The sequence below is a fragment of the Euprymna scolopes genome, chromosome 24 (genome assembly GCF_053919585.1).
Source record: "Euprymna scolopes isolate OS-2025 chromosome 24, ASM5391958v1, whole genome shotgun sequence".
NCBI classification, from domain to species: Eukaryota; Metazoa; Mollusca; class Cephalopoda; order Sepiida; family Sepiolidae; genus Euprymna; species Euprymna scolopes.
Genome location: NC_136505.1, coordinates 85,215,849 through 85,242,072, shown reverse-complemented (window position 1 = coordinate 85,242,072; position 26,224 = coordinate 85,215,849). Strand labels below are relative to the sequence as shown.

General features: G+C 33.2%; 1 protein-coding gene across 1 annotated transcript in view; it reads left to right on the top strand.

The window, feature by feature from the left end:
* LOC145246469 (flap endonuclease GEN homolog 1-like) overlaps positions 1–21,320 on the top strand; it is a 78,735-nt gene extending 57,415 nt beyond the window's left edge. Inside the window, exons 8-14 of the mRNA XM_080108088.1 lie at positions 1,050–1,225; positions 5,711–5,922; positions 8,323–8,384; positions 11,518–11,628; positions 14,696–14,878; positions 18,752–18,868; positions 19,504–21,320. Coding sequence (XP_079964214.1) covers positions 1,050–1,225; positions 5,711–5,922; positions 8,323–8,384; positions 11,518–11,628; positions 14,696–14,878; positions 18,752–18,868; positions 19,504–20,033 — 1,391 coding nt within the window. The 3' untranslated portion in view covers positions 20,034–21,320. The remainder of the gene's footprint in view (positions 1–1,049; positions 1,226–5,710; positions 5,923–8,322; positions 8,385–11,517; positions 11,629–14,695; positions 14,879–18,751; positions 18,869–19,503) is intronic.
* Positions 21,321–26,224: the final 4,904 nt, after the last annotated feature.

The window sequence follows — 26,224 nt, the reverse complement described above, 5'->3', positions numbered from 1 at the left end:
GTTACCCCGTGGATTCACAATGAACGAAGCATAAAATATGTCTAAGTTCAGCATTTGACCCCCCCCCCCTATTTAGCTCCCAAAGTCCCCAGGGGACGTCAAATTCTGGTGAATATGAACTAACAGTGCAGTTTTAGGCATTAACATATGTAATTTTGAGTTCTGCACTATGCAAAAAAAAAAAAAAAAGAAATGACGAAGTCCATTATTTGCCCCCCATTTAGTCACAAAAGTCACCACGCGTTAACATATTTAAATTTGAGTTCAACACCATGCAAAACTGCTAAATAGACATACACACAAAATTTTGGACAAATAGAGTAAAATAGTCCCAGTGGAATGTTGTTATTAGCCCTAAAAAAACCCCTGGGGCACACCCAAGAACTTTGCGAAGAATAGACAAACAAAATTATATAGAAATCAGTTAGTTATAACTTTTCAGAAAGTTTTATGAAAATCCAAGTCATCAATTTTTTTTTTTTAATAAGCACAAAAGTATCAATTTAAGCCATTTTAACCGGAAAGGTATCCCTAGGGGGGGGGGGCGGAGTTTTCCCGGAAAATCCGTTTTGTAATTTTTTGGCTCATATTATGTTTAATGTTTGTACAAAATTTCAAAAAATTCCAAAGCGTAGTTATTGAGAAAATTGCAGACAGACAAAGGGACAAGGGTGCAATTACAGTTCCATCCTCCTTTTGTTGGGGACCAAAAATCAAAAGTAACAGAATTTGTCATGAAGCATCAATATTTAAACCGACTTCTTTTAATATTACATAATTTTTAACTTTATAGAAAGAAATTGCCAACGTTTGAGAGATGCTAATCCCGCATTCTTCTCAATGATTACCGCTTCTTACGGCTCACTATTCTCTGAACTAACATATTATGACATAATAAAATTCTGCTTTGGATTATAGTCTTTATTTACAATACTTTTTTTGTCCTGACAAACCTCTGCACCGAGATCTTTTAGGCTGCCGAGGAAGAGTATCTAGTAGTCATTTAATGTGCGTGTCTCTATAAACTGTATTTTTCTTTTCTGTTTCAGTTGCAAGTCACAGTCGGAATGGTTGTGACCTTTGTGCTGACAACATCGATGTCTCTGAAGATCTGGATGACTGTCAGTGTTACTGTCATTCTTTCTTCGATAGATTTTTATCACACGAGGAAGAATTAAAAGTCCGAGAGAAAGCGATGCTGGATCCTACTTTCCCATCGCAAGATGTAAGTGGGCACAACGATGCAAGCAATGTTGTCATGACAACTCATTCTCTTCGTCAGTCATGGGTAATGAAATAGAAAAATGCGTCAATATTTTTTCAACGAAACTAACACATTTAAATTGCGTGTGCGCAAACATTAAATTTAATCAAATGTTTGCCCATCTCGTGTAAATCCAACTACGTTTAATTAAATTTGGCATCTCGAATGTATACCTATATATCTATGTATTTATATAATTATATAAATATCAGAAAAAATCTCTTAGCAGATCGATCTACGGTTCGACATAAACTCGTCAAGTGTTCATTAATAATTAAACTAGATTCTTTGCCCGTTAGAAACTTGCAAAAGTTATAGCCTGTTAACTTACCATAAAGGGCTTTATGCGAAACTGATGGTTGGATATTATTGAATTTGTGCTGATTGTTGCATGAAATATTAATTTCTATGGATTTCTGTGTATCGAATAGATACCATAATATCTGATTCACTGCACCTTATAACTAAGGCCATGTAAAATTTTAGATTTATTGGTCAGCTAGTTTCCGAGCGAGACAGACTAAGAGAAACACACACACACACACACACACACACACACATATATATATATATATATATATATATATATATTAGTGTTGGGACGATTAATCGGAAAAATCGAAAGATTTGGGGAAATCGATATCAGAATCTGAAAATTTGGTTCCTATTTTTCGATGCCAAAACGATTCTTTTACTTACTTTAAACAAAATCAAATTAAAAATAAAATCTTACATTGTTTGTAATAAATATAAAATAATAAATAGTTATGAAATTAGATTATATGGTATCACTGGAAGAACACATAATGTAATTAAATCTTTCTTAAGTAAGAGAAAAATCCAAGTTGTCCTCGACGGTCGTACATCCAAACAATATGATATAAATGTGGGAGTACTCCAGGGGTCTATCATTGGACCTTTATTATTCCTTATATTCATAAATGACCTCGCTGATAAAATTGTTTCGGAGATGGGTATATTTGCCGATGACACCACCTTCTATAACAGGCATGAGAGTAAAACAAATAAACACATATCTAAGGAAATGGCAGAAACACTGCCAAGACTAAGCTTATTTCTTTCAATAACTACAAGAAACCTTTTCTACCACCAATAGCAATGGCCAAGAACACATTGCCTGAAAGCACTTTCTTTAAACTATTCGGCCTAACGTTTACAGGGAACATGAACTGGAATATATACATTGAGAGCATTGCCAAGGCTGCTGCAAAGAAGGTGGGCTCTCTCTACCATGCCAGAAAATTACTTACGCCTGAAAGTATCCTGTATATCTATAAGGCCACCATTCGTCCATGTATGGAGGACTGTTGCCACATTTGGGCTGGTGCATCTGTTGCTTGTCTCTCACTCCTGGAGAGGGTTCAAAAGAGAGTCGCCAACCTGATCAACTGTCATCTAGACTTCAGCCTCTGTCCCAACAACGAAATGTTGCATCCCTCTACCTGTTCTACAAATACTTTAATGGTGAATTCTCTGACGGACTGCAATCACTTGTACCTCTTCAACGTGATTAGCCCCGACAAACCCGACAAGCAACTAAGTCCCACCCCTTTACAGTAGAGATCCCTATGTGTAAGAAAGCCTTTTACTCCAATAGTTTATTTCCCAGAACTGCAAGACTTTGGAACTCCCTTCCGGGATACTGCTTTCTCAACTGTACTGATATGCAGAAGTTCAAGTGTAATGTGAACAAACATCTTTCTACTAATCTCCCTTCATGATGCCCTCGCAAATTATGTCCCCAAAGTAGCCCCCTACTTCAAAGTGACACTTGCCTTGTTTGCGGAGAAAATTGAATAAATATATATATATATATATATATATATATATATATATATATATATATTTTTTTTTTTTTTTAAATACCAGTAAAGCTAAAATCAATAGATCATCCTCCATAATTGTATTTTGACGTTTAGGAAAATATCTGTATATTTAACAAGTGTTTTTTACGAAAATCGGGGAAAATAACAATTTTCTAGTTAAATAGTAAGAGATTTATAAAGTATCGGAATCGGGAAAAATATTGGAATCGTCCCATCACTAATATATATATTAGTATAACTATTAATCCCTAACGAGACGACTACGTCAAAACGTAGATCGACCCGCATTTGGCCGTTTCTAATGTTTACATAAATTTACTTATAAAAGATCTACCTATGTATTGAGAACTTTTGAAACCAGTGTTGCTTTAGTTGAATACATATGGCAAATCAGTTTATTGCTGTGCTGCAATGCGCCATGATGGAATCAAGATTCATATTAAAATCAAATTGTCCAATTAAATTTCAGTACAGATTGTGATGCACGCTAGCATAGAAACAACACATTGATTTGTGCACGTCATTTGAATATTTAAACGATTTCACCGTCTATTGTGTAGCACTGTTAAAAATATCTAGTTCATTTTATCAATACATTTTAACTTATTCTTCTGAATTTTTCACGTTACCTTTTGGTTATTCATATTATTTGGATTCTTCGGATATTCCTCTCATCTTGGATGTTGTGTGCGAATAACACTCAAGAACAGTCCGAAGAATGAAAAAATTTCATACATTCCAACTTGTTTTATTTATTTATACAGATATAAAGTTAGTTTTCTCGCACTGACATTAGTATTAAGACATTTTTTCTAATAAAAAAATAATAAAACAAACTTGATATACTGTATCATGGATATGCGAGCAAAGGTTAACTAATTTGCATATCCCTTTGCAAAACAAACGTCCATTAATTACTTTGGGGCGGTGTTTCATTGAATGACTGGTTTCATTTAACTAATACACTCAGTTCAATTTTGCATATTTTTTACATTAGACATAATTGCATAGCAATTGAGATGAAAAAGTTCTAGCACGTGTGTGTATATATATATATATAAGTGACCTATACCAACTTATTCTATCAATTTCTGTTCTAAAGACTTGAACGTTAATATATAGGAGATGTGTACCTGTAAAACAAATCCGATTTGGTTTTTTGCCCGAAAAATAGATGCTAAGATGTACAAAATTAAAAACAAATGAACTTGGCAATAAATCGACTAAACCTGTTACTTCTGCGCATGCTGAAATTTTCATTTATGCGCTTAAGTCGATTTTTAACCTTTTTTTATTCATCACTCGATAACTCAAACAGTAACGCTTAAAGTTTGAACGCCAATTGTTTTGGTTTTGATTCTAACTGATGACACAGAAGTCATTTTTTAAAACTGTTATAATTACAACCATATATTAGGAAGAATATAATCAATAGAGATGTTGCTCTATTATCATAATAAATACGAAATCTGGATAAATTAAAATATCATTTAAGCGTATTTTGCGACGGAATAGTTATACATATATTATCGGTGTATACTAACAAAAGATTATCAGAGAAAAAACGTCTCTTTTCTTGTTTTTGTAAATATAATTATCTTTCTCTGCTAAAGATTCGTTACATAAAACTACTGTTACCTTTAAATATTACTTGTTGTAACAATTTATTAAACAAACATTCTTTTATCGTAGAATAATTGTAAACTAAATACATTTTAAATAAAAGAAATCTATGCAAGTTAAGAATTGCACTTATTTAAAAAAAAAACAAAAAAACTACCTACAAATCTTTGACGTAGGTACTCCTCACGAAACGTTAATGTCATTTTCCAAAAAAAATTGTAAGTTGATCAAGTAGAGTATTTTGAACTAAGAAAATCAAAATGTAAGATTTGTAGCGATTTTACAACTAAACTGTATTGAACATAAGGCTGATTTTGGCCATTACACTTTGAATTGTATTCTTCCCCTGTATTTCATCGGATTTCATGGTGGTCGATGTAAACATTACGACTGGCTTTGTCGTAAAATTTGATTTTCTTGAAAAAGAAACTATTTCATCAAATTACGTGATTTATTTTTTAATATTTCATCTTCGTTTCGCGACTAATACATTATACATACATCCCTATTTTCCTTAATTTTAATTACCGCCACAAGTGCAATTCTGGACTTGCATCAACAACTCTTATTGCAATAGTAAGATGAGTATTACATTATATATGCAAAAATAGATTTGTTAAAGCTGGTTAAATGCACAGGAAGGCAGAAGTGTATTTTTAAACCGTTATTCTCGAAGGGATTTCAACCATGATAAGCTGTAATTGATTGGTTAAAACATACGACCACCTTAAAAATACTAAGGCACTTGTAGCCAATAAACCTAAATCGTCATACAGAAGTATAATAACAACGTTTACAGTCCAATTACAAACCCTCCATATTTTCATAACAAGTGTGACAAACCTTTTAACCCTTTAATTTGCACATTAAAACAAGATTGCATAAAAGACCCCCATTTTGTAACGTTGTCCTGCAATCTGTTTTATGTATTGCATTTGTTCGTCAGAAAATGTCAAGCAATCCTTTTGAATCCTAGGTCATCGAGGAATTTCTGATTCCAACTGAGAGCAAAGATACGAACGTCGATATCAATTGGCATGAACCAAACTTCCAAGACTTGCAGACATTTGTGCAGAATCATCTTCACTGGAATGGGCATTTCTTATTCAAGACCTTAGTTCCTGTGCTTGTCCACTGGAAATTGAATTTGTCAACATTTCGCTGTCTCGAAAAGATGGAACCTCGCAGGTTTGGGAATCCATAGAACTTTTTTTTATTGAATTTGTATATTGTAATAACGTAAATAATTGACTAAATTGTAATAACGTAAATAATTGACTAAATTGTAATAACGTAAATATTTTAAAAACAAAATATCTTCTTAAAATGAAAATATTTGCCACATAAATATCATTTAACCCGAATGAATTTCAAATTTTTAGACAATAAGAATCGCAAAATATAAATTATAACGTTTTATTCGATTTTTTTTCGACAAAATTCATACATTTTATGTTTAGCGCATTTTTTTTTATTTAATTGCTGTGAAAGATAATAAAGTATGTACGATAATATTAATTGATAATCTATATAGAAATGTTAGTCATCGGTTATTACTGACATTAAATGCACCAAACATTGCTGTTATTGTTTTTATCCTTTGCAAAACTCAATCCTTTTCTGTAAAACAAAGGGAAAGGAAACATTTTCTCTATAAAGCCACCGAACCGAACGCCAAAGTTAAAAGAACGTCAAGCATAAAACATTTGCTAAAATAATTTCAAAAGAAAAAGGTTTATATATCGTAAATCAGACTAAACGTCATGAATAAATAATTAAACATAAGGAGTTGAAGCATAAAATCGTTTTGTATTCCGAAATAACCGGATTTGGCGTTAAATAACCTAAAAAGGTTGATAGGTCGTAAAAAACAACCAAATCTTGATTCTAGGAAAATTCTTAGGCCGTCTTAATGGAGGGTAGGTCAGCGTCTATAGATTTCTCGAAATAAATTTCAAGAAATGTCACTTCAGTTGAACGGGATTTAGTGTAAACAATGTTTGGTTCGTCTTTCGGTCCAATTCAAAATAATTCTTTCTTTAGTGAAATCCGACGCAATCATGCATTTCTCTTGGTTAATTACTCCTAATAACAACGTCTACAATATTTAATAACTTGTTCACATAGTATACGTGAAAGAAATATTCAATCTCGGCTCATTTTGAACGATTGTTATATTAGTTATACGAATTATTTTTCGGACCCCATTTGATTCAAATATGCCACCTGTTCCGGCATTGCTTTACTTTCCAATGTCATAAATCTTATTAAAATACCCCTTCTAGTGACACATATGTCATAAATCTTATTAAAATACCCCTTCTAGTGACACATATGTCATAAATCTTATTAAAATACCCCTTCTAGTGACACATATGTCATAAATCTTATTAAAATACCCCTTCTAGTGACACATATGTCATAAATCTTATTAAAATACCCCTTCTAGTGACACATTTGTCATAAATCTTATTAAAATACCCCTTCTAGTGACACATATTTCATAAATCTTATTAAAATACCCCTTCTAGTGACACATATGTCATGAATCTTATTAAAATACCCCTTCTAGTGACACATATGTCATGAATCTTATTAAAATACCCCTTCTAGTGACACATACGTCATGAATCTTATTAAAATACCCCTTCTAGTGACACATACGTCATGAATCTTATTAAAATACCCCTTCTCGTGACACATATGTCATGGATCTTATTAAAATACCCCTTCTAGTGACACATATGTCATGAATCTTATTAAAATACCCCTTCTAGTGACACATATGTCATGAATCTTATTAAAATACCCCTTCTAGTGACACATATGTCATGAATCTTATTAAAATACCCCTTCTCGTGACACATATGTCATGAATCTTATTAAAATACCCCTTCTAGTGACACATATGTCATGAATCTTATTAAAATACCCCTTCTAGTGACACATATGTCATGAATCTTATTAAAATACCCCATCTAGTGACACATATGTCATGAATCTTATTAAAATACCCCTTCTAGTGACACATATGTCATGAATCTTATTAAAATACCCCTTTTAGTGACAGGTAAAAGTAACTCCACTAACAGCACGGTTTTGCACCGTTGATGCCCAATTACGAAAATATCAAATCCAAATATAATGTTACTGCAACTTTATGTCTAGAATACTTATTGGGATTTTGGTAAGCATGTGTTATGTGGTTTTGGTTCAAAGAACGGTATACAATTAAAGCTTAAGGTTCTTGAAGAAATTAAAATCAGGATAATTTCCTTTTAATTTGTGTCTAAGCGAAATATTTAAAAGTTAAAAAAGAAAGATTGAACGCATCTTATTGCCTGTAAACCCCGTTAACCAGTTAAAAAAATAGAATATTTATTAAATAGATTAACATTTTACATTAAAATTCTCTCTGCTTTTTTCGTATAAAACAAAAACTTAAAATACATTATATTGCCCAGCTTTATGCTTATAATTGTTTCAAACATTAAAATGATCGATTTATTAGTTTATAAACACACATATGTATATCCAAATTTATATAGAGATAATCATATATTTAATAAAGTTTCTCTTTCTGGGAAGGATTCTAAAGAAACACCAGGCGGATTACCAACTGCTTTACCAGGTGGAATGGTCCAAAATGCGTGAGTATAAACTATCGCATTTTCACTTTAATTTCGTTTTCCTTTCTGATCTAAACTCGACTCCTTACAAAAAATATCGTCCTAGTAGTTAATTTAAAATGCAAGATGAACTCCCCCATCAACCATCACTCCTGGAATCGTCAGCAAAATTCAGTTCTTTTTAAAATCAGCACAATTTGGTAGAAATAAATTCTACTCTATCTTGGTCTTCTTCAAATACAATCGCAACTGGATACAACAAACATTCTTTGAAGCAAACTTCAAGTGGATGTTCTTGTTCGATCAGTGTAAAGCCCATTTCAGAAAAGCACCTACTCTGAGACACCAAATCAAACGGCAACAAAATAAAGACTGTTGGGCACCCATGACTGACATTTGGTGGGCAAGTAAATTAATTTTTTTACTAAGAAGCTTTATCCAAGCTGAAAGCCACTCGAGAATGGTGGCCTGTGATCGGCAATTGGGTTTTTTTAGCCATCCATTTAAAATAATAAAACACTACACAAAATCTTCTATAAATCAGATTAGAAAACTGCTATGTTATAGTCAGTCAGGAAGCAGCCTCGCAATACTGTTCTACAAACTGGCACTTCTAGATAAGATTTTTTTCTCATGAAATTCTCGTTTAGTTTTTGTTACAGATAGGAATTGTTGTCTCAGTTGTTATAGCTAAACAAGTTACGGATGCTTTACGGAGGGGGGGCATAGATAAAAGCTGATTCGATGAACTGCAATGAAAACAAAAACGTCAGATCGATTCGTTACGTTTCTTCTGCGAGGCAGTGCGGAGGAAATAGTGTATATGTCAACTAAATTTCGAAGTATTGTACTCTGTCACAAGTCATAGCAGCTTCTTCCGAAATGTTGCAAGAGTACTCCATCTTAGGACGCATTCGACTCTTATACACGTAGGCGATTTCGTTGGGAGCGAGATAACATTTGCAGCGGTAGAATGATTCAACCAATTTACCAGCGATTGGTCGAAATTCATTTGATACAAATATTAGATTGCAGAAAGTGTGATGCATTTTATTAATTTTATGGGCAGATTCTTTTTGGGCTCTCTCTCTCTGTCTGTATAAAAGATAAAACTATTGTCTTGATCTATATTCAGTAGAAATATCTACCGGAAAGTAGCAATACTTTTACGCCCGACCTTTTACAGAAATACTACAGAGCTAATTTAACTTCTTTGAAAATGTAGCTTCAAGTTGAGTTCAATCCCGAAAAGTTTCTGAACGATTAAAAATGAAGGCAATATGTATATGCTGTCTCTGACCTTTACAAAAATAATTTGTCAAATGAAAAATTATGATTTATGAACACCTTTTTATTTGTTCTTGTAAAGCAGTAATGTTTTAAAGTGTTAAGAATGCCATTATTCCTGGAGCATCAGAATATATAAATGTTCATATTTGATTCATTATCGCCAAAAGTCATGTTTTAATCGTGTTAAGTTTATCTACACGTGAACGCTGCATGATCTTGTAGTTTATCACCTTAGTCACTGTTTCTGTACATATTAGCACCGCTTTATGCATTTTATCCAAGTCCATCTGCCAGCCAAATTTCAATGCTGTACTCAGCTTAAAAAGTTTTTGGTGTTTTTATATACATACGTCATAACTTTGTTATATAGTTAAAAAAACAAACTAATACAATTATAAAATGTATTAAGATAACCTTCATTTTTTTTTTTTTTGAAGCGAAAAAGGTACCGCTTTCCAAAGTATTACTAACATAGCTTGGAAACAAACAATATTGTATCTTTCTTCGTTTGTCTGTCTGTTTCATGGAACTTATTGGGCTGATTTGGCTAAAATTTTGTATGAACCTTTATAAGTTGGAGCTAAGTATCAATGTATCCGTTCGATGCTAAGTTAGAAATTTTTTAGTATTTTATGCAAAAATAAGCACCAATTTAAATATATTCAACTATTAATTACGTATAATTACTGAAAAATAGCTGGCATCACTGAAGTAAACATTCCAACTATAATATGAATTGTTCGGAAAGTCAATATTGGTTTTAAAAACCTGTTTTATGATTTATTTTTGTATTTCAATATAATTTTAACAACTTTATTCGTTTTATAATCAAACTAAGGAAACTACACATTTGCTTTATTTACGTTAAAAATATTTGCTATTATTTTTATGGAAGAAGAAAGCGACATTTCTTTCATATTAAAACTCGACAAATGTTTACTGTCTCAATAGAAATGTCACTAAGAAAAGATTATACAGATGTAAACATGCACGGCTGCATGTTTAGTGGGTTGTATAGTTGCAATCCATGTGAATAACACGCTTGCTGCAAATGATATTTAAGCAAGAGAAAAGAAGCCATACAAGAAATTTTGAATGTTATCTGAAGTTTCTAATTATATTTATTTTTATTTGAGGAAAGTTAGTCCGTTTGAATATGATTTTATGCTGAGAGATGAATCCAATAAAAGTAGTGGTTCTATAGATACGTGCTTCCATATTTTGATTATGATCTACTTTAGACAAGTATTTTATATCTGCAGATTTAGAAGTAGTTAACGTTTTGAAATTGTTGCTGGTTTGATGTGCTCTAAATGACACCAGAATCCCTGTGTATTCTAGCAGATGGGTATCGTTTGCTGACGTTTGTATTAGAACTTGTTTGTATTTAGACCATTTAAGAATTTTCGGTTGCAAATATGCTAATCAGTAGAGGAATACAAGAACCATTGTTTTAAACTGGGATTTTATGTGGAAGGGACATTTGGAAGTTACATCAATGATGTAGGCCATTGTTGTTGACTGGTAAGAGTCTAGAGGAAAAATCCAACTCTATATTTTAGTGAAAATATAAAAAATATATTGAAAATAAGACCAATATGATATAATAAGTGGTTGCATGCGAGTCTTAACGCGGAGTGACATAGTCAGTGGAAGAGTGCATTACAATCCGCAATCATATCAGCTACATTGATACTGCGAGCGATATCAGAATAGAGTAACGCACCCATATAGCACGAATATACAGAAAGATGTAGAGGTCAACTGTCGAAGTTTCCTGAGTGCCTTGCTAGTAAGAATGTGTTAGACCATGCATTCATCGTCTTCTAATGTAATTTAACAATGCATTTTTTTTTAATTTCAGCTGATGACGTTTGGACTAAAGATGCCACATATACGTGCAGCGTGGATAGAGATTTGTTTCGAAAACGCTTTCCTGAAATGGTCAAATCATATGAGGATTGTTTGATCCTACGTAAGTTAAATTAAACTCTACTCACTTTTTATGATCCGTGTGTAAATTACTTTCTTAGAATTGACCGGAATATTTGACATAATGGTGAGTGTTCGGTAATGAACCAGGAGACGGGGGTTCAACCCTCGATCAGACAATACAAAAGGCTAAAAAAAATTGTAATTGATAATTCCCTTGCTAAATAAACAGCATTATGAGAGAATCAAGGGTACGTAGTGCAGTCGTGATAATTAAATGACGCCTGCTACACCGTGTTATAGCTAATGAGAAGGGAGCCTCCGAGTTACTCTCGACTATAGTCGGCCAGTTAATCTTTTAGTCTTGATTCAAAATTTTCAATCAGAAGCATATAAGAAATATATACTGAGTATCATTTTGGGGGGCAATGGATGCGCTGGTATTTTCTATTGTAAGTTAAAGTGAATAGGAGGTATTACGTTAACACACGAATAATATTATGAAATGTATGGCCATAAAATGTCTGTCGATTATAATAGGGACATTGTGTGCTTTTATCTACGTGGCATTGTCACTTCGTTTTGAATTCCTTCATATCAATGGAAATGTCAAACTCAAACAAATTAGCGAAATCATTTTTTTCCATCTACTTCTCCATGGATGAGAACATTTTCGCTGCGCGGTTGTTCATATTTGTCATGGAAATCAACTACTTAGAGGGAAATTATAGCTAATGCTATTACCAACTCCGGTATTAAATATTTGTAAATAATAATAACTGAAAAAAAACGTTACATTAATTGGATTTGACATTAAATAACTCTAAATCGGTTGACAAACCAGTGATAAAAAAAAAATATTAGTATAATTCGGAATCTGATGTTTCTGAATTTGAGATGACGATTGGTTATTTTTATTATTATTCATCGGACTTCTGTTCTCATCTTGAGTGCGATTTTCACAACGTTTCGGTCGATATAACTTCCGACATTCTTCAGGTGTATCTTGTCGAACTCGGGAATTTGAACGGAATTTCGAGCGGAACCCTTTATTTACTTCATGGGGGTAGCATGCTCTTGTTCCATCAGCCATGACTGGATAGAGGTCCTAAGTAATTCGCAAATGTATATTTTGGTCGCCCACACTGAAGATTGAACCTTCAACTTTCAGGAGATTATCAATTTTACAACTGATTTTTTCCAGTACTCTAACGACTGCGCCACGGGTCTTTGCAGACAATTCTAGTACGCATTTGTAGAAGCCTTAAACCTATTTTTATTTCTAGTTGTAAATATCACCATTTATTACTAATTATTACTATATATATTAATGTATATCTATTTCTATACTTATTACTTGTATATATTAATGTTTTTACTTAGTAGTAGTATATATTATCTATTGTTTATAATTACTGGTTCCCATATCGTATTGAATTCTATACTAGGTCTACTTAGCAGTTGGTTATCTCCGCTACTGCTAAGTAGACCTAGTATATACTTATGCCCCACGCACGGTGTTCTTATGCAGCAGATACTAGAATGTTTACACATGGATGAATTATTTACTCACGTCAGGTTGGGGCATATAAGGTTCGCTTGAAGACGGTGAGATTAGAACCTCAATTTTACTATCTAAGAGTCCAATAAACCAAATGAAACTGTCCTATTAATTACATAGAATTAATCGATTGCATATTGGCTATTCGCGAAATACACATACATGAAATAACTTGATTTACAAATGATCTGTACACAAAATAGAATCTTAATATTTGGAAATATTAAGAATCTCCAAGTAATACCCTTTGATTAAAATATTTAAATTTGGCATTAAATAACCCCAAAAAGAGGTTTATATCGTCCAATGTTTCTTTTTAACTAGACGATTAATAATACGACAAACGTCAGGTAAAAATCGATAGTTTTATTGAGTCGCACATCGCTTATTACCAGCCTGTTTTCCTTTCAGAGTTTTGCAAAGCAAATACATGCCAACGTGAGTGAATGTACTTGTTCTTCAATCTTTATTAACGTATTTACTTTTTAAGTGCTTCTTTCAAAACTGCCTTACATTTCGGACTTATTTCACCTTCTCATGCGACGTTATATCTCCCGTTTCTTGTACTTGCTTTCGTTGCCACGATATCAGATTGCAAGGTCTCTTTGATATCTGTTCTTCAGCATTTCTTGTGTCAAACCTATATCTTAATCCCTAACATATATTTTAGCTATCTTGTTCAAATTTAACGAATATGAGTTTCATAACTAAAAAACAAGGAGTAACTCCGTGGACTGAAAGTTGCCTTCCAGAAGTGACGTACTATAATGGCGTCGAAAAAAGAAAAACTAGTCGTTCGTGTTTTTGTTTGATCTACGACGCTAGGCTTGAGTTATAAATTTTCAATATTTTCTACTAATCGCATGAAACGTGTGCAATGTGTTTAGACATTAAAAACCACCAAGATATTAGCATAGTTTAAAATAAACTTCAAATATTTTATATAGCGAAACCAGGTAAACTTATATCCTTTTTTGGTGTTCTAATTGATTTCAATTGGTTCTGTTGTTAAATCACTATTGAGAACCCTCAAACCACGTTTATGGATGTCGGCAAATTGTGTTCAATAAATTGTCTTGAATATGCATTACATAACTCGAAAATGATTGACCTGAGATGAAATCGTCAGATTAATTACTAATTCAAAAAGCTGTTTGTAAAATAGATGCAGCATATGTGCGTCCTAAGGCGTGTAAATAAAAGGAGCCGTAGTTTTGTAGAACTGCTGGAAAGTTGTATAAAAAAATGTTTCTCCTGAGGATTTTTAAGTGTTGCTAATCATTTTATTTTAATGTTTATTTTTTTGTTGCAACGAAATGAGTAGCAATTTTGGCCATCAACACATCCGCACTTGTAATGCCCCTTCCGTGGTTTCAGCTAGCCACTCAATGTAGCCATATAGTGTTTATTTAGCATCATGTCAATCGGCCCGGTTTTATTTCTTCCGGTCATGTGTTATATTCCGTACCCAACTCTATGTTTATCATGAAGACTGAATATGCAATATATGAGTGCTGTAATTCGTTTTTAAAACTTTTTATTATTTCAGCAAAAACTACGAAGGATCTTAAAAAAAGCCTTTCAAATCTTTCTTGTCGTGTAACTCGAGCTTCTTTAAAGAAAGAAGGTCTGACCTTTTCAGAGATGGAAGATGGAAAGAAACAGCTTCACATGAATATTGATAAACTGAAAACTCGAACGACACCAATAAGACAGTCCAAAAGATTAATGGGTGAGCAGTTTATTACTTTGATATAAATATTTGGAAACATTAACGTTTATAAAGCTAGACTACTCCTACCACGTTGATTCGTTATTTGTTATGCAGCAAAATAATAAACGGGCGAGGAAGAACGAAAAAGTAGTAATTGTGGAACATTTCTACGTGAGTTTGAAATAACGTAGACTGAAATTTTTCAATGATAATTTTTTGAAAGCTAGTGACTTGGCAATGAGGTCACGTGCACATAAAGCAAGCGGACTTGAATAAGCAGAGGATATCATTTTCATTCATCTGAACGACCAGAGTGTAGTTGATTCTTTTGGGGCGGAGGCTTATGGTTTTATATGTGTACATATGTACTGAGAAGATCGAATAATTTCTAAAGAGATGTTTACTTTTACGGTCTTTTAATCATTCTTTATTAATAACAAGTTCAGCCCGGCTTTGTTCGAGCCATATGTTCATAGCTTGCCCTACGTGTGAATGCACTTTATGTAAGATTTCAAATGTTTAGACCCAAATTTGTTTAATTTCGTAGAGACCGTAGAAGTAAATTTTTTAATTTGGGTCTAAAATCAAAATACAATGTTTTACCCATGTCCAAGTTATCTACATCTAAAGTTTCAAGTCTTTAGACCAAAAAATGGCGGAGGAATTTAGTAGAATTTGCAAAAAACATCTCTTTTAACTTTAACATTTTGGCAGCCAAATTTCCGCCCTCAAACTGATTAAAATACTTGCCGCATGTCTGAATATCCGTTATGTATAAATTTTAAATGTTTAGACCAAAGATTGGCTGAGTAGTTTGCAAGACACCGCAAAGGTCAAATCTTTTAATCTTTGACCCATTGGCAGCTCACATTTTCGACCCAAACCGATTAAAAAGCTTGCCCTATCCCGGAATACCCTTTATGTAAAATTTCAAATGTTTAGACCAGAAATTGGCTGAATAATTTCGTAAAGACGCAAAGCTAATTTTTTAAAAACTAGGATCACAATTTTGACTCCTCAACATTTATTGTTTTGGGCTGAAATCAAATTAAAGTTTCATCTATGTCCAAGTAAACTACATTAAAAATTTCAAGTGTTTAGACCCAAAATTGGCAGCTGAGTTCGGTAGAATTTTCAAATGTCAGATCGTTGAACTTTGACCCATTGACAGCCAGATTTCTGGCCGAAAACCAATTGAAATATTTTCTTAAATCTCAATACTCCTTATGTCAAATCTCGAGTCTCTAAATCGAAAATTGACAGTTATTTGGTAAGGAAATGCACACACCCATTTTTTACTTTTATAGATATACTAACATTTCAGCCCGGTGTTGCCCGGGTGTTTGGATGTGTATGTTGAGCAAATAAAAAAAAGTGGTAGTAGGAAGGCAGGCTCCAACCCGTATCGTGAAGAAGGAAAAGAACGGGGAAAAGTGACGTCTTTGCTGTTACGATCACCGCCAAACCGGAAGTTACGTAGGTTTAAATTAAGGCTAGACAATCGAAAGGAGAGGATTACTTTCGAAAATATCAGTGAAAAAAGCGATCCCCTCCCTGTAGAAAAGTGCCCAGTTGAGGGTGAAGAAATTAATGTTTTCAGCCAATTTTTCGGTATTTGTCGTCTGAAAGGTCGAGATTCAAAACGATACTGATCTTTTGAGAATCCGTCGCCTCTGTCGAAAGTTTTAAGCAGACATGCAAACATACATACATATATTTATATATGGTAGCTCAAATTTTCGACCTAAACCGATTAAAAAGCTTACCCTATCTCTGAATACCCTTTATGTAAAATTTCAAATGTTTAGACCAGAAAGTGTCTGAGTAATTTGGTAGAGACCACAGAGGTAATTTTTAAAAAACTTTGACCCCTATTATGACCCCTTGACTTTTATTATTTTGGGCTCAAATCAAGTTATTAAGTTAGATCCATGTCCAAGAAAGCTATGCCTAAAATTTCAAGTGTTTATACCCAAAATTGTCGAAAGACTTTGGTACAGTTCTCTAAGGTCAAATCGTTGAACTTTGACCCCTTAACAGCCAAATTTCTGGCCGAAAATGGATTAAAAAGATTTTTCCAAATCTCATTACCCTGTAGATCAAATTTCGAGTCTGCAGACTGAAAATTAACAGCGATATTATGTAGGGAAATGTACACAGACAGACACACACACAGACCCTTTCACTTTTATATATATATATATAGATAGATTGTTGTGACGGTACTGTTATATGTGATTATGGTTCACGTATATTTAAAGAGCAAAACTGGTTTATGTAGGTCGAAGCTTCTAGTTGGAATGCGACTATTTAGCAGTTTAGTTTTTATCTCACTTACAAGTTGTTGTACTCGACACGGACTTCTATTATTGTACTTTAATATAGTCTATATTTTATGTGTATTGCCTTTCACTTGATGATACGAACATATTTAATAGTTTTTTTTTGTTTTTTTTTTAATTAATCATCTTTCTAACAAGCCATACTGAAATAATACAGATCCTTTTTTATTAATAACGTTCATGAAACCCGTTGTTGATGAAACAAAGGCACACCGAAAAAGATGTAACATTGAAGACTATATCTCTTCTAAAATTTTGTCTACGAATTTTGTTATGATATAGATTTTGGCTTTATTGATAGTATATAAACAAATAATTACAATTTTATCATATTATATACATTAGAAACTGAAAATTAAGTAGTTAAACCAAACAATATAAAAACTAAAAAGAATCGTTGTTCGAATTGTAAATTATGCAATTTTATCCAATTCCTCACTGCATTTTCCTCTCGATTCCGATTAAGCGTCCCAATACATATATTATCAGGGTTATAGTATGTTTTATATTAATATTTTAATATTATGTTCTATTAATAAGCACAATACATATGTACATGATACCCCAACTCTTCCGCTTATATCGTGATAGGAGCAGCTGTACTAAACGAAACCACAAATATTTAATAAACAAATCCGCTATGCATTACTAGCAACTTCATGTGACGTCATACTCTGACACCTAAATCTAATTCTGAACATTTTTACTTCGAATAGAATTTTCCCCGAAATTGTTACTTTAACCATATGCAGTATTTCACATTTCCTTAGACGCAGACGCGCATAAATTTAAGACGATTTATAAAAGCCGTAATTTTTTAAGCTATTGTTGCATCAGTTATTTAATTTAGAAGTATGACATTTTATTAAATGGGTATACGAGAATACTAATAGCTTCTCTTAACTTCTCCTAGTGAGGGCGGATACGGGAGAATGACTTTACAGATACTTTCCTCGAGTTTCAGACGAAGAAGAAGTGGATTTGCCAGACACTGTTGAAAGGCTGATCTATTATGCAAGCAACAAAAAAATAATGATCAGTGATCATACTTACTTTCATTCCTACTGCAGTCAGATGTGGTGCACGTTTCGGAGGTGGGGATAATGAAGTCAGCGCCCATAAAGGAGGCGCACTCTTGCCTATTAAAAATTGCCTTGGTAACTTCGTCATAATTCTTTCGGCACGTGGCAAATAATAAATTTACTCTACCCGATAGACGCACGGCGTGACCTGGGGAGTGTATTCTCCTGGGTATTAGCCAACAATGAAAAGGCTGCTGCAGCTGTGGCCCAGACTGTGTGCTTTGAAGACGAGTTTAACTTCCTGCTCAGTCTCGCACAGAACTTACATCAAGCTAGATGATCTCCACTCCACTTATGGAAACTTGCCAGGTTTTATGAAGGATAAGACGAGGTAGCGTGAGTCAAGAGAATCCATAATATTATCACCACTGGATGATGATGATAAAACAAACGAAGATCTATTTTTTTAATTTCTATACTCCATAATTTTCTACTAGAACCACAAAAGTATTTTCTATATTTTTTAGAGATAAAGAAGGCTGTGGAAACGAACCGTTTTTCTGTCGAGTCAAATAATATTGGATTGAGACGATCTATCAGATCTTGTCGAAGGCATCAAGACTCCATTCCAAATACGGTTGCAGGTAAAAATAACTTTGTTATTGCACGTTACTCATGCATTATAATCCCATCTCTTTCCGCCTTTTTAAGTAAATTCTTAATAATTCTAATTCATAGAATGTCTGTTTACAGGTGTTACTGTACTTTTCCTGTAGGAATGCCTGGTATGATTGCTATTATAAAGGGTTACCTAGTAATGAGGGTTCAAGAAAGACCCGTGTAACTAATTTTCTCTTAAGCAAAGTATCATAAGAATAGTACTGACATTGTATTGTATAAATGGTTGATTTCTTTTCCTTTTAAAGGCTATTCGCACACAATTCCAATATTATTATCTGGATGCGCGTTTAATTCAGTGAAATTATAACCACGGATACGCATAAATGAATATTCAACCAACGAAATAAAAAAAAATATCCTTCTTGCATGAAGATAGTTCAAATCTGCATTATTTATCTTAAATAATCATTTCTGTTAGTCTTCAGACATCATTTACTTGAAGACATTAATCATTTAAAAGATGGAACCTTTCCAGAATTATGTAAAAAAAAAAATAAAAATAAAAAAAAAAAGCGAAAGAAAAAAAGTACGATATGCCATTAAGCAAATTAGCGTAAACCCATTGTTAATTGCGCTTTGTTTCCTTTTGTCTTTGCAGATATAAAGAAACAAAATAAAATAGATTCGAAAGTGCAGAATACTGGTTCCAGAGAAAATGTCAAGATTACTACCAACAATCACCTGAATTTGTTTGGTATTGCTTCATCGATGCTAGAGAAGGATCAAAGCATCGATGACACTCAAACTGTCGATACAGACAAAACTGTCCTAGATGGGCAAAGCAATTTACATGAAAAATCCCGGAAAAATATTATAATTAACAAAGTCTTTGAAACTGGCCCAAATTTAGAGACAGCTGCAACCGGTTTGAAAGATTCTTTACATGGAGATAGTTTACTGACTTTAGACTTAGTTGTAATGGAATCCACAGTGAAGAAAGAAAACGCCAAGGATCAAACTATGATTGATGGTTTAAATACTGTTGATTCCATAGCAAAGAGAGCAGAAAACACAGACCCAACAAAGATTACGAATTCACATACTATAGATTCTAAAATGGAGATGTTGAATAAAGATGTTTCTGTAGTGAACGGTTTGAAAAACGAACACTATACGATGAAAGATTAGTTAGCCTATCATAAAATATTAAAATGGTTTATATTTTATAATGGATGGTATATTAAGCAAATAAATTTAATGGATAATTAAAATTCTATAGGTTCTCATGTGGGAAGTGAAATAAACCAGTATTGCGAAATTTGTTTATTTAAGAACGTTGGGTTGAACATTGGAATGTAAAGAATCGTGACTAGTGGAGGTTCCAATAGCAATAAGATTCGGTAATAAATATTTTCCATTTTGATATTGAGAGTTTTGGAAATAAGCGTTCAAATCAAATAGATTCATTAGGTATGAAAACAATAGCAATAATATACAGAATGACCCTCCCCCGGAGAGGATCCATCCACCCATAGAATTAATAATGATTAATATTTTTCTGCACATAAACCATACTTGATACAAATATTTTCAGTCAGAGATTGCCTGCTTTGACCATTAGATTCCAGTTCGTAATGTTCAATCTTTTTTATTGAATTATATGCTCAAATGTGTAATTTTTCCTTGCAAACACATTTGGATAAGACTTACTTGGGGCTGAGTTTGCAAATTTAATTTCAGAAATACTCTTAAGGATCGATTTGATAATTTTGTCATCCTACAGATAAAAGAAATTAGTGTGATTATGGATCGCTTGGAGTTAAGCTCACTTACAATCACAGTTAAGTCGCAATAATGGAAACTTTGTGTACTCAGTTTATTTTCAACCAATTATGAGTGTCATTCTTTGAGAATTCACTCTATGCCCTTAATAATCTGACAGTATAAAATTAAGATTGAAAATATATAAACTGCATAAATGTTGATTTAATGTGATCCATACAGACACACACACACACACACACACACACACACACACACACACACACACACACACACACACACACACACACACACACACACACACACACACACACACAACTTAATCATCCCAAAAAGAAAAAAAAATCATGTTGGAAGATTTGAACATTTATTAAGTAATGCATGATTATTTTTTAATTAAATATATAATAAAGCATTGATTCCATTACGAAGGAAATTTCATGGTTCAAATTATTTTGAATTATATTTTCGCGAATGAAGGTAATGCAGGTGAATAAAATGCATTGTGTAAAATAATGGTACACGAACTAAACACAATGACGCTTTCTACGATATGCAAATTCGGCATCTCTGGCATTATATACAAATAAGACACGCCTTTAAAAACTGTAGAAAAGCGGAAGCTATTTTTGTTTCGTTTTGGGATATGTCCAGAAATAAATGAATGTTCTTTACAGCGCTTCATGTCTTTTTGTTTTGTTTTTTGTTTAAAGATGACGGAAACTACTTTTCATACACACACTGTCATGCATTTCATTGGCATAATATTATTACTGTAGGTATGAAGGGAAGGCGTGTTGTTGTTGTTCTTGATAAAAAGGGAAAAATTGTGTGCTGATTAGTTTCATTCTTACTCTAATGAACTGAATTGAGGGATTTAACAAGGAAGACGGAGGCACGGAAATATTTGAAATGAAGCGTTATGATACATATATATATATAGAGAGAGAGAGAGAGAGAGAAAGGAGGAGTTTCGTACAAACTAATCTCTTCTAATCCTAAAAGACATTTCCTTTTATTTACCGGATGAGGACTTTTTCAAATGTAGATAAATCATTTTTAAGACGTTCACATCGAATATCATATTTTCACAATAAAATATGGTAAATGAGTCAATGTTGAACTTAATTTCATTTTTAATAAAATGTTCTGGGATTGGGGATTTTAGAACGTGCGTTGTACAGAAGGTTCCATTAAGTTTGCTAGTTTGTGTTTTAACTATTGTCAAATCCCAGCATCATCTAATCTACATAGTTTGTATGGCAAGCATATTTAAAATAATATATTATTTTATCTAGTATTTCTAAATTATTTTGAGAAATTTATTTTGAGAAATTTATTTTGAGAAATTTATTTTGAGAAATTTATTTTGAGAAATTTATTTTGAGAAGATTATTTTTAGAAATTTATTTTGAGAAAATTATTTTGAGAAATTTATTTTGAGAAGATTATTTTGAGAAATTTATTTTGAGAAAATTATTTTGAGAAATTTATTTTGAGAAGATTATTTTGAGAAATTTTTGAGAAAAAGTGTACTCCTCTGAAAACGAATTAAGTTATGCTTTGCTAGTATTTAACATAAATTTATATCTATAGAAAATAACATCTCAGTCGGTGAAATTTAAGGCCTATCACTGGAAAGATTTCTTAAACAAAATAAAAAATTATCCCATCGATATAAAAAGGCCAAAACAATAGAACAACTTGTGGGAATAAAATATTTTATTAGAATTCATTTCAAACAGCGAAGTTCGGAGTTATTTTGTTTTCTCTATTTGCGTGAACTTAAAATTTAGCATAAAGACTGATGTAACTGTTGTGTGTCTGGGGCGATATTATATAATACTTTTTAAGGGTATCTGGTGCTACCAGATTAGGCTTTCTGAAGATAATGGCTTCCTGACCAAAATTCGCCGAATTTTATCGTTTTTATTTCCCTTTTAATTTGCTAAGCTCAATTATGTTTTGCTAAGTTAAAAACAAAAGCAGAAATTTGCTTCCACAAAACTATCACATCAAGCATATACATAGATATTTGAAGGTATATGGAACTTGAAAAATAAAGCCTTTTCCAAAATGACTGAATTCGGCACTAAATGCCCAAAAATTTTTATATTCCGTAAAAGCCAAAACAACTAGCCTAATTTATTAATGAAAAATATGACAGGCGTTACATTATGCAAAATTTGCATAGTCTTTTAATAATGGCTTTACGCCTGTTAAAATATAGAGGTAAACGTTTCCAAAAAGAATTAATATTCTTCGAAGAACCATTATATAAAACGGACCTCACCGATATTTTAAAATAATCTAGAATCATGATGCAGCATTCAGAAACGTGGGCGGATCCCCCCATCATCAAAAACTTACCAAAGCCCTTAAGTTCGTGTTGTTCTTGACTTAGAATCGTTGAAGCTTGGATGTTTGACAATTGGTGAATATCAGCAACGTTATTAATCCTCTTCTCAATCAAATGTAAATATCATGCTACGTCTAACAAATGTAGACATAACTACTAAGTCTAAACACAATGTAACAAACTCTGGAACAATAAATTAACAATAAATTTAGACACTTGGTAAATACAGTACAACACCCGGGATACGGTGGCTCTAGGATAGTTTTTTTTTTTTTCAGGTTACGATGTGGAATACGTTTTTATGGCCACTGGTTACAGCATTCGCCTCGCTTTAAGGTATTATTTATGTTATTTAATCATATACACGTGTTATACATGTATTTTGTTACTAATCTTTTTAATTCCGTATCTCGGGATTCTACTGAAGTAATATACTGAATATAATAGTTATCCATTCTCTAGATAAAGCAGGTCTGTGCAAATAAAATAGGACACTTGTGGTAGACATGATGTATTCGATACTCACAGTATTTGACAGTTGTTGTGGAGATGAGTGTTTGTTGTGAATGCTTTTCAATGAGAGGACTAATTGAAGCTCAATCGACCATCTGCCACGTAAATAGCGATAGGGCTGAAACGTGTCTTCCTTAAAAGAGAGATATTTAAGGAGAGGAAAGGGGCATTATTTATTAGTTTTCGAAGCTGCTATTGAACCTGTCAAGACGGAAAAGGGTGCCGTGAGTAGTTAGTGCTCAGATGTGACAAGAATACTCCTTAGACCGTATTTGGCTTTTAAGTGATTATCATTTGAAAGAACATTATGTAATTCTATGATAATTTTTTCATATTACATCAAGTCTGTTGCCAAAGTCGCTGGAAAGATGGTGTGATCCTTCTACCGCTCCAGAAGATATCTGACAACTGATGCAATTCTCTATCTATATAAAAGTCAAGTACGTCCAAGGATGGGATACTGCTGCCATATCTGGGCAGGAGCTGCTACAAACAGCCTCTCCTGCCTTGACAGAGTACACAATAGACTTTGTGGCTTAGTGAGGGATGCCCTTTTCTCTTCCCTGCAACCTCTCTCCCACAGAAGAGACGTTGCAAGCCTATCCTTGTTTTATCGTTATTTCCATGGCAGGTGCTCGTCTAAACCCCAATCGCTTCCCCCCCCTCGCCAATCTTTTACAAAAAACACCCGTCTAGCTGAATCCACTGTCAAAAACTTTCCCCACTCTTTATCTATGCCTAAATCAAAACGTAGATTCCATGAACAAAGCTTCTTTCTTAGAACTGCACGCCCGTGGACCTCTGTTCCGTCTGCCTGCTTCCTTCCTGAATACAATTTGGATGTCTTTAAGTCCAACGTAAACAAATTCCTGATGTACCGCCCCTTAAGTAGACACTTTAAATATCCACACTAACATACTGTACTTACAATAACCCTTATCCATGAGTGGCTTTCGGGCCTTGATAAGTTGTGACCACCTTGTAAAAAAAATAAATAAAAAATATTAAAACACAGGTTTTAATAGTGAATAGTCGGTGTATAAGAGTGTGGGTTTATCCTTTCTTCGTTTCTAAATTTAAAACCTTGATTCACATTTCGTATCGGTTGTGTGACTATAACCGTAGTGGCTAACCTGATAATGACGCTAGTTGAGACGTGACCCAACCGACAACAAGTTGAAATTAAACCGCCCAGACTCATTTTCTTGGAGTGAAAAGCACAAACATGACATTAGTTTTAATGTTTGCTTAATGCTTCTCAATTCAGTCACTTCGTAGTGGACGAAGAGACAACGACATTTTCTGAATTCCTTTCATATTAAATGGCAACGTCGCCACCGTTAGTAACCGTTATCCTACGTCATAAAACCCATCTCAATATCACGTCATTGACGATTCGGTTGTCTTTATCTTCCGTTTTCACGTTCTTTAACTAATGTTAATTTATTTGGGAAATAGGTTTCTGAAAATTATTGCTACCACAGTATTGTTAATTCATTTTATTATTAATTTAAACAAAATATAGTTTTATTCCTAACTTAATTATTAAGTTAATATCTTAATATCTAGTCATAAGGTTATTGGAAGTAAAAAGCGTGTAAAACTTCCAACCTTCTAATGCTTGAGAAAATGCTAAGAATGTTAAGTCCAGAAATGTTTTTCTATTAGACAAATAAAAGGCTTTTACGTTCTTTAAAATGTCGAGATTTCACAAAGCGCATATTTTCAACTCCAACAACAAGGCTTGCATCTAGTGATCTGTAACACGTTTCTTCTGGCGTCATGCCAGAAATTAATTTTCAAATCAATCTAACTTTCCTCTCTCTTAGAGAGAGAAGAGTGTTTGCTGCATTAAAAATACCAAGATGTATATTCCGGGAGAAATCGGAAATGCCGAAGAAAAATAATATAGAGGAAGAACTGCTTTAACAAAGTTGGCCGAGCAACAATTTCTGTACTAATTGACTTTAAGTCAATACACATTCAAAAACATTTCAAAACTGCTCATTTGTATAGTAGCCTGTGCAACAAAATCTTGGTAGGAAGAGAGGCTGGCTATAGGACTATGGGTTTCTTTTTTTTCTCATCTTCTTTTCTGGGTGTGTTGTAATTTCTTACATTGTTTGCTGGTGAAGGGTGCACAGTTGCTTGTAAATATAAATTAAATTAAACAAAACACAAAAATTCAAATTCCAATGAATTCTGCTAATATCAGTTACATCAAGTGTGTGTGACACCATCAGCCCTCTGAACGCTTTAGGTCTTCTGTCGAAGCTGTATTCATAAGTTGATATCTGTTTCTTGGTTTCCTAAAGGGCTCTGTCTGTCTGTCTGTCTGTCTCTCTCTCTCTAGCCCAAACTACAACCTACCTTCGACTGTATCACACTCATCACTGTCCTCGACTAGACACTGTCATCAGCTCAAGAGTGTCATTAACCGTTTCAAACATAAGACTGTCTGTAAACTGTACCTAACTGTGGCAAATTGTTGCAAAATTCCCTGCCACACATAATTCTGTCCGTAAATCAACTATTTTGTTCGCCATCCATAAATTAACAATTTTGAAAAACTTACTCCCGCATTTTACAATGTTTTTTTTTTTTTTCCTCTTTTTAAATTCCTAATATTTGTGCGGGGTAACGTCGATAGTCTCACATTTGTACACTTCTAATTGTAATAAAGTAACCGATTATTTAGCTGTCAATCATTTTTATACAAGAGTCT